General features: G+C 35.7%; 1 protein-coding gene across 7 annotated transcripts in view; it reads right to left on the reverse strand.

Moving 5' to 3' along the window:
• Positions 1–15,337, reverse strand: part of shank3 (SH3 and multiple ankyrin repeat domains 3) — a 153,172-nt gene that overhangs the window by 71,761 nt on the left and 66,074 nt on the right. For all 7 annotated transcript variants that reach the window (XR_002754147.1, XM_023349089.1, XM_023349086.1 and 4 more), the window contains 5 exons: positions 15,006–15,122; positions 8,822–8,899; positions 8,504–8,570; positions 6,159–6,388; positions 5,875–6,044 (listed from right to left, as the gene is read on the reverse strand). Coding sequence is in view for 6 of the 7 variants with exons in the window: in XM_023349089.1 (XP_023204857.1) it covers positions 5,875–6,044; positions 6,159–6,388; positions 8,504–8,570; positions 8,822–8,899; positions 15,006–15,122 (662 nt within the window). In the remaining variant the exon portion in view is untranslated. The remainder of the gene's footprint in view (positions 1–5,874; positions 6,045–6,158; positions 6,389–8,503; positions 8,571–8,821; positions 8,900–15,005; positions 15,123–15,337) is intronic.

A 15,337-nucleotide genomic window follows, 5' to 3' on the forward strand; every position in this document is an offset into this window, starting at 1 on the left:
TTTTTACTTTAGGTGTTATAGCTACTAGATATAGTTTTCCAGAACAGCAACTGCTCACCTGCCTGGTCACTGTCATGGTGTACTCAGTGCAGCCGCAGCAGAGTAGCACAGGGCCGGGTAGGCAAGCACAGCTCTGTGTGGCGGTGGCATGGTATGTATCGCAATCGTGTTCTAAAACTGATAAAGTTCTGAAACTCACTTCATGTGAAAATCCACTCATATTAGTGATCCTGGTGTGTTTTCTTTTCACCAGTATCGTTCTGGTGGATGTTGTAACCTACTAAGTAAGGGTGGCTGTTGACTTCTCGCACTCTTTCTGCTGCTACAGACAAAGGCGAGAGGATCCATAGCGGTATCGGATCAAAAGAGCTCATATACTGTAAGTGACTTTGAAAAATATCTCCTTTTCCTTTCACTTCATAACAAAGTGCTGCTTTGTATTGTTATATCACATAAAATCCCAATGAAGTTTATGGTCATGATATAAGAAAATGTTGAAAACATCAAGATATTTGTATTGGCACTTCATCCGTATAGCAGAAACATAGGTCTGGTTACACTACATGTGCAATAGCCTTTTTTCTGTCTATTTCTATCTGTTGCCTTAATTTTAATTAATGATTTCTGTCTCATATTTTCTCCTTGTCTTATTGTCTTCATTGTTTCTTATTTATAGACTTATTTATTTCCTTTTTCCTTACTCAACTCTTCCTTTCACCCCCCCCCCCCCCCCCCCCAAACACCCAACATCAAAACAACCATTTGCTGATGGCTTTCCAATTGCTATAGAATCTTACGACCTATGGTGGCTCCAGCATATTAATGTCTGAGTCACAGCATAGAACAACAGCAGCACACTTATCAAGCTTTAAGAGGGTTGCAGAAGGAAGATGAGGCTGCGCTATGCAGACACTTTATCATCCTCACCTTTACAAAAACCATTATAGCTGTAGTTTTAGGTACACAGCCACCTTTATTTTGGCAAAGATATCAATTCAAAAGCTTGTCAGAAAGACTTTCATCTATTTCAACTTCACAGCTGGATGAATGCCAGCCAGGACATTATTCTTTGAGTAATTTCATCAAGACATCTTGGATGTGGAGGGAATTGCTCACCTATCTCTTTAAAACCAGAGGCTGTGTGAGGTAATGTCTTTTGAAATCAGAGGTACAGTATGTGAGAGATGCAAAAATTGTTGAGGCAGTAACAAACATGCTCTGTTACACAAATTCAATCACATTTGTCACCTCTCTTTGAAGTATACCAGTGTACCTCACAGAATCTCTCTCACATTTGGATAACTTGATTATCATAACATTTATCCAAGTGAGGTTATATCTTCAGTCTGATTTCATTATTACACTATATGCAAATATACTGTCTACTTGAGTTCAATTTAACACAATCTCTGAAAACTGTTGTCCTAACCAATTGGATGAGCTTTCTATTATTATCATTCAACATAGAGTTTGTGGCTGGTGAACATTAAATATGGAAAATAAATATTTCCTATGAATATTAGAGTCTAATTTGTTTTCATTCAAACTTTCTCCTCTGCTATTCATATCTACTGTTATTCTGAGCTTCAAATTCATCTCAATAGTTTGCTTTGTTGTTTGCGATGACAGATCGCTGGAATCAGACTGCATTTGCTTGAATTGCAATTTAGTAGTAATGATATTTAAAATGAACTGATGAATAAAAATGCATGCTAAAATGTATTTTAATTGAACTGAATGTGTTATTTTACAACAAATACTGTTGTATTTGAATTGAACTGAAATTCAGTGTATTTTAAAGTAACACTTTTCATAGTTGGTTTTCCAACAAGAGACTGGAGTATAAACTTTAAAATAATTTGTGCGACGGAGGCTTAGGTTGAAAACAAAGAAATATATAAAAGTAGCTGTTTCTGTTTTGTATTATACCTCTAATCACAATTAATAAACCCAGTTAATCATATGTTATCTTCTGAACAGCTTAGCAATGGGTTCAGCTGCCTAAGGTTGGGTTTATTTTATAAAGTGTTGACATAAATCTGAAGAAACACCTCAAAATGTCATTTAATGCCATTTACCCAGATGCTATCAAATTAAGCTGCTTCGGTGAAGCATTTTTATGCATGACTGTCTTGCCCTAGCAGGTAAATGGGTTTTTCCTCAAATAGCCCACCTCTCTAAGGTGAGATCTGCAGTGCTAATCAGCATAACACTTTGCATTCTAATGATCCTCACTCTGCCCTTGGCTTGCTGCACATGAATGAATCCATGTCCTTTCATTCTTTCTTCCTTAAAATGGGAGTGTCTATGGCTATTAAGGAGAATGAAGATTGTGGACTTTGCACATGGGAAGAACATTTAAGGTTATGCCCAGCAAATCTACAATTCACAACAGTAAAACCACGTCTTAGCTTGTTAAGAAAAATTGAGTTTGGCTAGGCAAACACCACTTAGCTCTTACTGAGAAGCTTTACTTATTGACTGAAACATGAACATTTCTGCCATTTTTAAATATGTAGACAATAGTCTCATTGTTTTAAAACCTCCAGACCACTGCTCATATTTTATAAAGATTGCTGAAACAAGAATTTTTATGTTCTTTTTCACCTTGAATGCTTCCTACACAGTCCATCAGCACCTTTGAATAAATAGTTGAAAATGACACTGAGAACGTAATAGGAAGTTGTTTAAAATATGACCTCTGACAACTCACTGAAAACCTGTGAGTGGAAGGACTTTTATTCCCATGAGTCACTTAGTCTTCTCTTCAGGGGCAGAATGAAGGGAAATAATAATGGAAGAAAGAATAGAGTAAAAGTTATAAAACAAAACAAGACCCCGAGGTACACTGAAAACTCAGAAGGCTTATAGTTGACCTTTAAGCATGATGGAACTCATGACCTGGAGGGATATGACTAACCAAACGAACATCAAACGTACCATGGATATCAAATTACTCTTGGAAATTATAAGTGGGTGGGAGAAACTGCAGGGATAAGGTTAACATCTTGAAAGTCAAAGCTATGCTCTACAGAACAAAAAAACAGAACATAGCAAGAGAAGATGGCAGTGGCAGTTCTTGCATGAAAGAGAATGTGACAAGAGAATTACTGATTAAACTTTTTTCCAGAAAATGTTTCGTCATATGTTTCAAAAACCTAAACCAGTTTTGAATAGAATGTGGTTAGTGAATAATAATTCTGGGTTGTCTAAACATTGCAATTTTCATGGTTGTCTCAACATAAAGCTGTCTTTATGCCAACAGGAATGTTGTCACAAAACGAATGGACTTTATGACTCAAACTTTATTTTAAAAATGTGAACTTTTTGTGATCAAATCCACTCCAGTTACAGACAAGAGATAACAAATTTGAGCTAATTTGAAAACATCAATGAGAAATAATCCAAAAAGACTTATCATATCAACCAGTGATGTTCATTAATTATTACTAGAACACTGATAAATCCTTAAAAAAGCTTGTTTTTCATTGTATGCCCACTTAAAAAAATTCAGTAGTTTGGCAATCAGATATCAATATGTAATATACATAAGAAAGATTTTAATTACTACTGTTCACTGACTTATTTAGGATAAAAGTGATGAAGATGATGTTTACTATGCTTTCAGTGGGTGCCTGTGTTAGCAATAGCACAACACATTTTAAACTGTATTCAAAACCTCCACCCTGATTCACCCTGATTGAAAGACACAAAGTGTGCAACTCAATATGTAGTTTCAAGTTAATACAATGAAACAGTGTTCCTTAGGAGATAAATTACTACGCCATATTGATAAGACATATTAAGTGGCTAATGAAAATATTATGGCAAAAGCAAATATGTTTTTTCTAATAAAAATGTACATCATCACATCAAAACCTGGCAGTATTTCTAATTTTATTGTCTACTGTGTAAGATAAAGATCTTATTATGGCCAAACTTCTAGACCTTAACGTGATTTTATTTGTATTTCTTGTTTGTCTGCTTTAATGAACTCTACAGTAGTTGGTTTTATCCATTCTCTCTTAATTGTTTTTGAATAATTTTTATTAACCTTCTAGCAAAATAAGGTCAAGTTTTAGAACTCTAAAAGCCTGGTACACAAATAGGGAGGAGGAAGTGATGGTGAGTTTCACAGGAGTCTGTTGTTGACCAGCCAAACTAATTTCACACTCCCCTGGCACCTATAATGCCGCTAGAATTACCACTGGCATAAACAGTAGGTCAGACAGTGAAAAAGAGAGAGGGAGAATATCATAAAAAAAATATATTCAAGGACACCATCACTCTCACTTGGATGCAGGTTCTGCATATTGAGACCAGCTGGTCATTTAGGACTCCATATACATTCTCCTTACTTTAATATATAGTGCCAAGGTTGGAACAAGGTCTCAGCTCCATGCTTAAAGGAGGCTTTTTACTCCAGGACTCAGCAGATGTATTAACCCTGCTTTCTATTCTCTTAGTCTTTTGTTTTCTTTTCACTCCACCCAAACATCCTTGGTCTGAACAAACATATCCACAAAAACATTAACGCGATATCTGTTACTAAATACCCTGTGCAGCGCTGATATTGTAGAAAATAATCAAATTCATTGCGACATAACTTTAGACCACTAAGAGACAAACATTTTAAAGTAAGGACAGGCAAGCCAACAATCTGAATTTTGAACAAAGGTTGTTGAGTAGTCTACAGCACAAAATGAGAATTACAATCATCAAGCAGTGTTCTACACAGGGAATAATATTAAAATGTTTTAGGAGACATTTTAAATACTTTCTATGCAAATCAGTTGCCAGAAGAAAAAGACTTCATGAGTTACTAATAATAATTATGCACTCACTTTAAACTTAATGTAAATGGAAGGCTGAAGCCCTCATTAAACACAATTTATTTGATAAAACATACCAAAATTTCACATGTACACTGAATATATACTGCATGTAGTTGAGCTCTTTTAACCTAAGAGCCTATTTAAGTAATAAACCAATTATCTCAGAAATGTGATCTAGTTTGAATTAATCTATTGGTTAAATGCAAACAAATTAGATTTAGTCTGCCCTCAATTGACAGGACCTTTTGAACTGGGCTGGATGTCTTATATCATTACTCATAGCTCCAATTTGAGAATGAAGCCAATACATAAATCACTCTAACTCAATATTTATCTAATGATCCAAACAAGCTGACAGATTAAAGTTTGTTACAAGGGAGATCATTATTAGCTCCTATCAGCATGTACAGCCCTGTGCAAGCACCATTAATTAAACACTGTTGTAATTGGGCCTTTATACACATTAAAACTTTAAAACACAAACTCCAAGAATATTCTTTCTCATCCCTTTGAAAAGAAAAACAACATCTCAGCTTAGTATAATAAACAAACTTGGCCATTGTTTATACATGACATGAACATGCCTATAATTATTCCCAAATACCCAGAAGCATTGATCATTCAAAAGTTATACCAAGCATAACCAGCAAACCTTTTAAAAACCTGTGTTCAGTTTATTACAGTAAAGCCAATATCAATTTATATACATCTTTTGGGTAATAATCCAAAAATATGTTTACTTTTGTATGACTTTTGTAGAACACATTTAATAGAAAATATCTTTATATGTGCAAATGACTGATGATTAAATGAAGATTGCATGATTCTTAACATGTAATGTTTGATCCAGAATGACATGGCTTAAAAATCTAAGTAGGTACATAATCAAAAGTCAAGTCACAAATTAGCTGTTAGAGTGAATATGTGAGAAGACTGGCAAGGATGAGGTGAAAAAAGATTGGCAGTATTCATTTGCTGGTATTTGTTGAGTATAACCAGAAATAACAAGTGAAACCAGGCAGAAGAGATCGTTACAAACCTGAGTCTCCCACGAGGACCATGTCCATGAGGGTAGCCATGGCTGTGGGAACGTCTGGGGACCGGCCTGTCCTCTTCATGCATGTGATGTAATGATGGTGAGCGGGAATGGGAGGATCTGGAGCTGCCGGTACTCTGGAGACTGCTGTCAGGGATCTCTCCATGACGACCCTGACATAAAGCAGAAGGACAAAACATCACTACGTGATTGAGTAAATAACCATGCAAACAGTCTGCTTTAATGACATTACAGTTGGTTCTAACAACCTTTTATAATAGTCTTACTTCTCCAAGGCTGCTGTGCTGTTGCCCAAAAGCTGGGAGACTGCGCAGTGAGGGAACAGGGGAGTGACCAGGGCGACCGCGGGATTCTCGAGGGCGCGGAGGGTGGATGTGATCATGGTCACCATTAAGGTTGTTGTCACTTGCAGACCGCAGCAAGGAACGTGGTGAGGGGAGAGTGCCAGCCACAACACGTCTACGGTTGGTGTAGGAGGGGGTCTCCCTGAAAGGCACTAGAAACGAAAAGAGGGAAACCGTAGACTAAAGGAAGATGTTATCGCAGACTACAGACATTGATTGTTTGATGGCAATAACTATTTTAAACCTTAAAGTTAAATAAAATTTATTGTAAGTGTATTAAATTCATTCACAAATATCTGGAAATGAGATGATACATATACAGTAATAAGTATTCATACCCTTTACAGATTACACATTTAGTCATATTAAAAAAAATTCTATGTATTTTTTTGTGATTTTTTGTGATGAACCAACACAAAGTAGAATACAATTGTGAAGTGGAAAGAAAATGATATAGGTTCTAAACGTAACAAATAAAAATCTGAAACATGTGATAAACATTCACTGCTTCAGTCTGTACCTATAAAACCAGCAATTACCACCGGATGTCAATAAGCGCTCTGTACCTTGAGGCTAGCAATTCTGTATATTCTTCTTTGCAAAATTGATCCAGCTTAGAAGTACAGGAAGGATATAGTTTATGAACATAAATTTCAATTTGTGCCACATAGGTTTACAGCTTACAATGGGCCATTCCTACACAGGCATACTTGATATAAACCATTCCATTGTAACTCTGACAGTATGTCAGAGGTTCATTTGACCTGCAGGAAAATGAACCTTTGCCCCCGTCTCAAGTCTTTTACACCCTCTAATATATGTTCTTCCACAATTGTCTATTCACTTTCCCATAAACATCAGACCACTTACATAGAGCTGGTGGTTCCATCATGGTTCCACCATTCATGGAACAAGTGGGGACACAGTGGGGACATATTTATCACAGTGGGGACAATGAGTTCAATGAAATGTGCTGTGTTCTGCCACATGTAATATATTGCATATAGGATTGATGTGTACCAATATTGCTCATGTCAAATTGCAAAGTGGACCTCTTCTGAATCAAACAGCAGTTATGTTGCATGTATGATTTGTGGAGTGGACACCAATTAAAAGATAGAAGACAAAAGATTCTACCTGAGGTGTGGATTTCAACAGCTCGCCCAGAGTTGCCCTGGGCCTCTCAGCTGGTTCTCTAATTAAAGCTGTAATTTGCTTGTCAGTTTAGGTGATTAATGCTAGATGTCTAGCATTAATCACCTAAACTGGCCTGCCAAAATAAGCCAAGTCTGTCTTGTTAGGTTAAACATTGGCCAAAAGTCTTTCTATTTTTAGACTGAACAGAGCTTTGTTTAGCCTGCCATAATCTTTTATAAACTAACCCTGCTTCAAAGATCTCTACAACTTTTATCCTGATCTGTACAGTGTGTTTCTTGGTCTTCATCAAGCTGTTTGGTGCTGGATTTATACTGAGATTAAATTCCACACAGCTGAGCTCTATTTACTAACTAGGTAGTTTTTACAGGCAAATGGTTGAACTGCACTTATGAACCCTAAATACAAATGCATGCTACACTGTTCTGATATTAATTTATTTAAAAAAACACATGCATCATTTTGCTTCCACTTCACAGTTATGTGCTGTGTTGTGTTGGCCAATCATTTAAATTCTCAATAAAATATTGATCTTTTGGGGTTGTAATGTGACAATATGTGAGAAAGTTTATGGCACATTATTAGATTGTTGTCCATCATCCATACATTTCAAACTAGGAAGTATGTTAAATAATAAATTCAGACCAGTGAGTGAAAGACAAGAAATCTAAATGAAATGAAATAGGATATAGGATATAGGGATTTTTATAAGCATAAATATTACATTTTAATCACCTAGAATGAAAACCACAATTAAATCCTGACTTGTTGACAAAGATGGATATGTAAGCAACAATATCTAGCATTTATATGCGATTACGGATGTACTAGGATTGTTGCTTACAAAGGAAAAACTAATTTGAGAAATTTGTCTTGGAATGGGGTATTACAAGCTGTCCACACCAGATGGCAGAGTTTTCCTGTATGTTATTTCACAGAGAAACTGCTTAACTCCTTAACTTAAGAGTCCAGTGTCCTCACACATCCTTCTTCTTTTTTATATTCTTCAGTCTGTATTTTAAACTCTTATCAGTTACATAAATACACTGGCATAAAGAGTGTAGCTGAATATTTAATCAACTTTAGTAAAGTGACTTCTATTCTCAACTTACCAACATCTGATGCTTTGTGGACCTTAATGATTTCTGCGAGATCAAAGTTTCCTGCTATAATAGCCACCTAATGGAAGAAAACAACATGGAAAGCAGAGATAATGTTTAAGTGACAGAAAACAAATCTAAGCACATACTCAACAGTTTTTGTAGTCTGGAAATGTTTCACTCATACAAAAAATATTTGCACATCATTTGTCTTTAATAAAATGAATAATTCAATGTATTAAGACAAAGCTATACTTTATAAACATTAAATCTATGTAATTTAACACAATTAAAATTAAACTTGCAGCTACTATTAGACACCACACATACCTGAAAAGCAGTCTGGCTATTGTAGTTCTTTATCTCTTTATTGGCTCCTCGGAAAAGCAAGACACGTGCACAGCTATCCTAAATGAGGAAGAGATTCATGTGTTGACATATCACCACTGTTTGTACATTAAAGATAGGATTTTTTGCATTACATCAGATAACACTTAAGGATTAATTCACTTCATGTTTGCCAAAGCCGTTTGTAGAAGTATCCCTGCATACGTCAAAAATGTTTACAAACTTTATTAGACTAAATATATGTCTGTCTCAATGTTAAACCATTAGAGTACTGAAATACATTACTCATGTCACAATGGAAGTGAGACTACAGAGTTAAAAAAAAATAAAAAATTACAACTACAAAAACCAGCAGTGTAATGGTCTTGAAAAGTCAGACACCAAGAAGTGCATCATAATTCGGAGACATACACTGTGACGGTTACTGTGACTATTATTGCCTGGAGCAGCATTACTGTTAACCTCTTGAATTTTCTCTAAAAGAAATCTAGCCTAGAGCACCATTTAAAAATGACTTTGAGAAAACTGATGGTGTAAAGAAGAGTAATATGGTATCATTCTAAAGTTATATAGCTGAATGAATTTGTGACATAGATGGAAATAAAACAACAGATTGTGAAATCGTAAGATAAATTAAAGGAAATACTCATTTGTTTGAGTCATTGTTGACAAGTTACTACATCAGAGGAGCATTTCTCACTTCTGCAGCTGTGAACATATTTATTCTGCTTTTCATTCAAAAGTAATTAACAAGTAAGTCAGATATTTTCTGTCATTCATTCTGAACTATTTAAGAAATGTAACACACAATTCACATACGTAAAGGTAAAAGTAAAGGTTATTTTATTTATATAGCAAATTTTCAGCAACAAGGCAATACAAAGTGCTTTACAGGATTTACAGGAGGATACTTACTTAGTGATATCTTAGTGAACGTGACCTCACTAACATTTGTACAATATTGATACCTTCTCAAATTCTTACTTTCCTGAATGAACCACAGTGCCAGCATAAGACACAAAAAACAATGTAAAAAATTGGACTTTACAAAGTACTCAACTTTCAATACAGATACCCCATGGAGTTTAGAGCTTTTAAACATATGCAGATAATTGCACAATTGTACAAAAATATTGGTACATATGAACAAAGTAGTGCATAATTGTAATGTGGAAATAAAAAATGGGAAATATAATAGATAATAGATTTTTTTTTTAAATAAAATCTTAAAAACATTATCTGTATTTGCCACCTAATTTAATATACAAAACAATGACAAACTCTACAAGTTCTGCATATCTGGAATTGGTTACAAAGTCTTCTTTTTTTCAAATTGCTGAATGTCATATTGGATAAAGAAACTTGAAAACTTCAATTTTCAAGTCCCAAATTTTGGATTTAGTTCTGGACTTTGACTTGGCCATTTTATCATATGAAATGTCATTCATCTAAACTATTCCACTGCAGTTGTGGCTGCATGTCAGTGTCACTGTCCTGCTGGAAGACAAATCTTTGTCCCAGTCTCAATTCTTTCTCAGTCTCTAACAGGTGTTTTTTTTCTTGAGTTGTCACTATTAAAGAGAGCATAAGGAGGGAAATGAGAGGCTTGAAGGATGATTGCAGTAAAATCACAGTGAAAATCATATTGCCACGAGGAAACCAGGAAAAAGTCACTACAACAGAAATGGAGAAAAATGATAAAAAACCACCAATTTCTGAGAAAATAGAGATTTTTGTTATTTTGTGAATTATAGTAGTTGAAGTTATGAAAACAACTCCCCATGCTTTAAATAGCAGTTTCAGATGCTTTAACATAGTAAAGTTTGTTTTTGAATTTCACTTGTTTACACAATAAATCTCAGCGGTTTGGGTTTGTAGGGGAGAACACACAGCTAATTAACACACCAGGCTTTATTGACTGCTTTGGCTATATGAAAAGTTTGATACTTTTTATATAGCCAAGTATATGAAGTCATTGCTCAGACCTCAGCACACCGTTGCACACCGTTGAGCACACCGTTGCACACAGTTGCTCAGACCTCTAAGGTCTGAGCAACTGTAACATCATACTAGTTAACTGCACCTAATAACTCTACCACCTAAAATTAAATAATTTATGTTGGGCTTTCTTCAACCTGAAAGAAAACATCTTCCAACACGTCGTATTTATCTTCCGCTAAATAGGTTTGAGTTGCCAGGGCAGCAACCTAAGAAGAGATACAGACTTCTCTCTCTCCAGCAACTTGGACCAGCTTCTCTGGGGAAATCCCAAGGCGTTCCCTGGGCAGCCAAGGAACATCGTCCCAGCTTTTGAACACTGGACGGGGATTTTATTTAGGAATTTCAGGTGGTTTTATTATTCTTATTTAGCTTGATGATACATTGTACATTTGCCCCGTCTAAATTAACATACCATATGTTGAGAGTCAGACCTTATCATAACCAAAAACAACAAATTAAACTTAATTAGGTACCAATCGATGTATTCAAGTGCGCAGCTTTTAACCTTTTGTTTTTCAGTCACATCTAGTATATGAAAGGCAGCAGATGTTGTTCGGCATGTTTTTATACATAAGGATTTCTTAAATCATTACCAATGAAGCAGTTTTCGCATGTTTAAGTGAATGTACAGTCACAGCTTACAAAAAGCTGCCTCCTCTAAAGAGTTCATTATAGGATTGTACTTTATGACTCCATGTCTGACTGTTGCAGACAGCCCAACGTGTGTCTTGTGTCTGTTTATGCTGATTTGCTGTTCACCACAGTTCTGTTGTCTCAAAGACTTTTTTCAAGCATGTCTCAAGGATCTCTCTGCCAATCAAAAGACTCCTGCCATGTCCTCATTCACCAACACATCTGCCAGGCCCTCTATGTTGATGCCAGTGGCCACAGAAGGGGCATGGATTGAACTAGTTTACTCTAATATTTCCTACTGAAAGTTATTTTTCATTCATTCAGTCTCTCACAGTCATTTATCTCTTCCTCTTGCTGACAGTCACTCCTCTCTCTACATATGGATCCATTGATCCTGCCACTGGACAACTACTTTTCCAATCGATCCTACAATCCCCTTTCTTACTGTCATTGTAGATAATCATCCGAGACAAGCCTGCTTCAGGCCTGCTGGAACCCTGCTATGATACACGCTTTGTGAGATCAATCAGCTTACCACAGCTGCTGTACCAGTCTACACTGGCACAGTAGCTGTGGTAAGCTGATTGAAATGTCATTCTCATCAGCAAGGACCGACAAGAGCGATGATACGGTCCATTAACATGCAGGATGTAAAGTAAGTAGAACAAGGAGTTGAAAATTCAAGCCAGTCATCCAGTCTGTCTGATATTTTTTACAGGCATGCTGCAACCAGTCAGAGCTGTTACTTTGTTAACCTTTCTCCTAAGCCCATTATTTAAAATAAGTGTTCACTAATGTTTCTCAGTTTCTTCTACAAATTGATGCATATTTATAATATGTTCTGATGACATGAAGAAAACATGCTTCAGCTCTGGCTCTTCCTTCACTGAGATGATAAACACAGAACAACTTCAGTCACGTGGACGTGTTACAAACTGTTAGTATTAATTATTGATGCTCTGCTTACCAAACACACACACACACACACAACTACCCCCTACTCCCGAGACTGTGGTGTTCCAGTTGAGCTGAAGCAGTTCATTCATCACAACTGAAATTAGCTGTGCAGCACATAACACACACACGCACGCACGCACGCACGCAGACTAACATATTTCAGTTCCTTTCTCACATGAGCTCTCTCTTTTTCACGTGAGCGAGAGGGCTCATTTAATGTTCATGAAGTGAGCACCACATTTTCCCAATGAAGCAGCAGAAAGGCATCTTTTAGAGTGACAAGTTACAGTCCCTCACTTTGTGCAGACTCAAAACAAACAGTAAGTAGTCATACTCTTTATAGGAACCTTCATGATGTTCACAAGAGCATGCTGGATTAACAGACCTCTCCAAACCTTCACCCCCTACAGTGTTTTACTGTGCATCAGTCAAAAGTGAGCATGTTCATTCATATTTCAGACTCTCCACTCACTCTTTTTGATGCTGTAATGGCTTCACAAGAACTGCAGAAAAAAGCTCTTATTTCTTCACTTTTGATTACTGTAATTTAAGATCTCTGAGCAAGACACTGAAGTCGTATGTGGCAGCTTATTCCCCTTTTTGACCTTAACATGGTTAAAATACAGCAAAGCATAACATTTTACTTTGCCATATATTAAATTATATAAGACAACTTGATTTTTTTTGCACACTATAGCAAAATGTATGTTAGAAGAACATCAAATAATCTCTTAGTTTATACCAAGACCACATGTGTGTGTTAGAAATCAAGACAGCTACAGCGTTCTAAAGGCTGAAACTCGCAATTTACATCCAAACCTGTCAAATGTGATACAAAATACAGATAAATAGCTTAATGCCAAGATAGCTGAAGAAATTGCCATGAAAAGTGCAACAAAAATCTTTTAAAAAATGTCTTCCTTCTATTGGTCAGAGTAAATGTTAGTTGATTCATTTATAGTAATCCTTTTAAGTTGAAATATCACATTCATTACTTAAGAATCCGATGTTTGTTTTAACCATTTAAAAACAGCAAAAGAGAATATCATATATTGCATCTTATGACAAGTTGTTCTGTTTACATTCTTTTGAAACATAAAGATTATAAATGTTTATGCTGTAAATGTAAATTCATAAATTCAAATAAAAATGTCTTTGTCTTTCATGAAAACTTAATCTTTTGTGGACTTAATAGGCATCTATTGACCTGTCAAATAAATAGATTTTTTGAATATAGTCACTTCAAAATATTAACAGACAATTTGGATATTTTGAATAAATCTACTCTATACTCTCATCTCCAGATAAAAACCTTTAAGTTAAGTCCTGAGTATATTTATGTTATCACAACAGCATTAAATAGTTTTTAAAAAGGTGATGTATTAAATTACTAACCTGTGACACACCTGCCACAAACAACAGCTGTAGGCAAAAAGCTGTCACTTCCTAACTCACCAGCAAGTGAACAACAGTGCAAGAGTCATTTCAGAACAAACCTGTGGGTGTTTTTGAATAGCCCAACCACAGACCATAAGTCTACGAATAGAAAAGTGCCGAGCCAAACAACATTTTCGAAAGCAATAAAATGTCTTAAGCATTCTTCTGCTCCGACTTTAATTGCTCAATATTTGGAAACGTTGCCATCATGGACTTGCTTCTTCCATTGCCATTGCCAAACTGCAAATATAAGCAGACTACAATTCTGCAACAGCGCAGAAAATCAAAGTCATAATTTTTAGCAACTCCCTCTGTTTATTGATTGGCCAGGATGAAGTTCATCCTGAGAAATTGAGTTCAATGGCAAAAGACTCAGACAAAAAACTGAAGGGAGATGAGAGTCAAGCAGAACTGCATAGGAAGGTAATATAAAGAAATACTAGTTAGTAATCTGTAGTTGAATCTAAAATATCTGTTTTCATATTTTTCATTAAGCTGACGAAACTGTGATGTAGAATGTGAAAAACTTTCCAAAAAAAGTATATTAGACTAAAAAAACTAAAGCAAGGTGATGAGGCAAACAGTAAATAATTATCAGGATTAATTTAATAAATAAATTGTGGTCTTACTTTTAATTTTTCAGCACAATTTAATATTTTGCCAATTATGTGTTATCCAGTTTACATGAAGCACAAATTGACAGTGAATTTGAAACTAAATATAAAAATAAATAAATAAATAAAAAAGTTATTGCAAGAAAATATCTCCTGACAGTCGGGACTGACTAAACTGTGCAGTGTTCTGCACTGTTTACAAAATAATCTGTACAAGGTTTTCATTTGCTGGTCATGTGCATCATTAAATATTTACCATGTGATTCATTTTAGGCAACTAAAACCAAAAGGGAAAAGACTTAATATGTTTAATTATTTAGTTCAGTCAACACTGCAACACTGAAACACGAAACAAAGTCTAAGCATTTAATGCACAACATGCTCATACAGTCTTCATGTTGCTGCCCTGTGGCCACTAACAGAGCCACTGGGTGCACACTGTACAAAGAACAGATGTCAGCCTTCTCTAAGGAAGAATTTAAGTCAAAAACAGAAATATTATCTTGTTTCAGAATGAATGTTACCTGATTGTAGAGAGCACACACATGTAGGGCAGTGTTTCCAGATGCATTCTGGGCACTCATGTCAGCTCCGTAGAACAGCAGATGTTCCAAGTGCTGCACGTGGCCGTAGCGGCACGCCTAAAATGACAAATTAATAAACTTATTCTTTTTGCTCAGTGTTTTTTATTAGATAATTTCCGTCATTTGGACATCCATATGACAAATGAGGTGTTCTACAGAATGACATGAAGAAACCACAAGGAATTCCTACAAAATATAAGGAACTTGGACAAATAAGAATGATAAAGAGGGCTTAAACATTGGAGAGCTGGGCTGCAGCCAGCATCCATTAC

Source organism: Xiphophorus maculatus, chromosome 2 (genome assembly GCF_002775205.1).
Source record: "Xiphophorus maculatus strain JP 163 A chromosome 2, X_maculatus-5.0-male, whole genome shotgun sequence".
NCBI classification, from domain to species: Eukaryota; Metazoa; Chordata; class Actinopteri; order Cyprinodontiformes; family Poeciliidae; genus Xiphophorus; species Xiphophorus maculatus.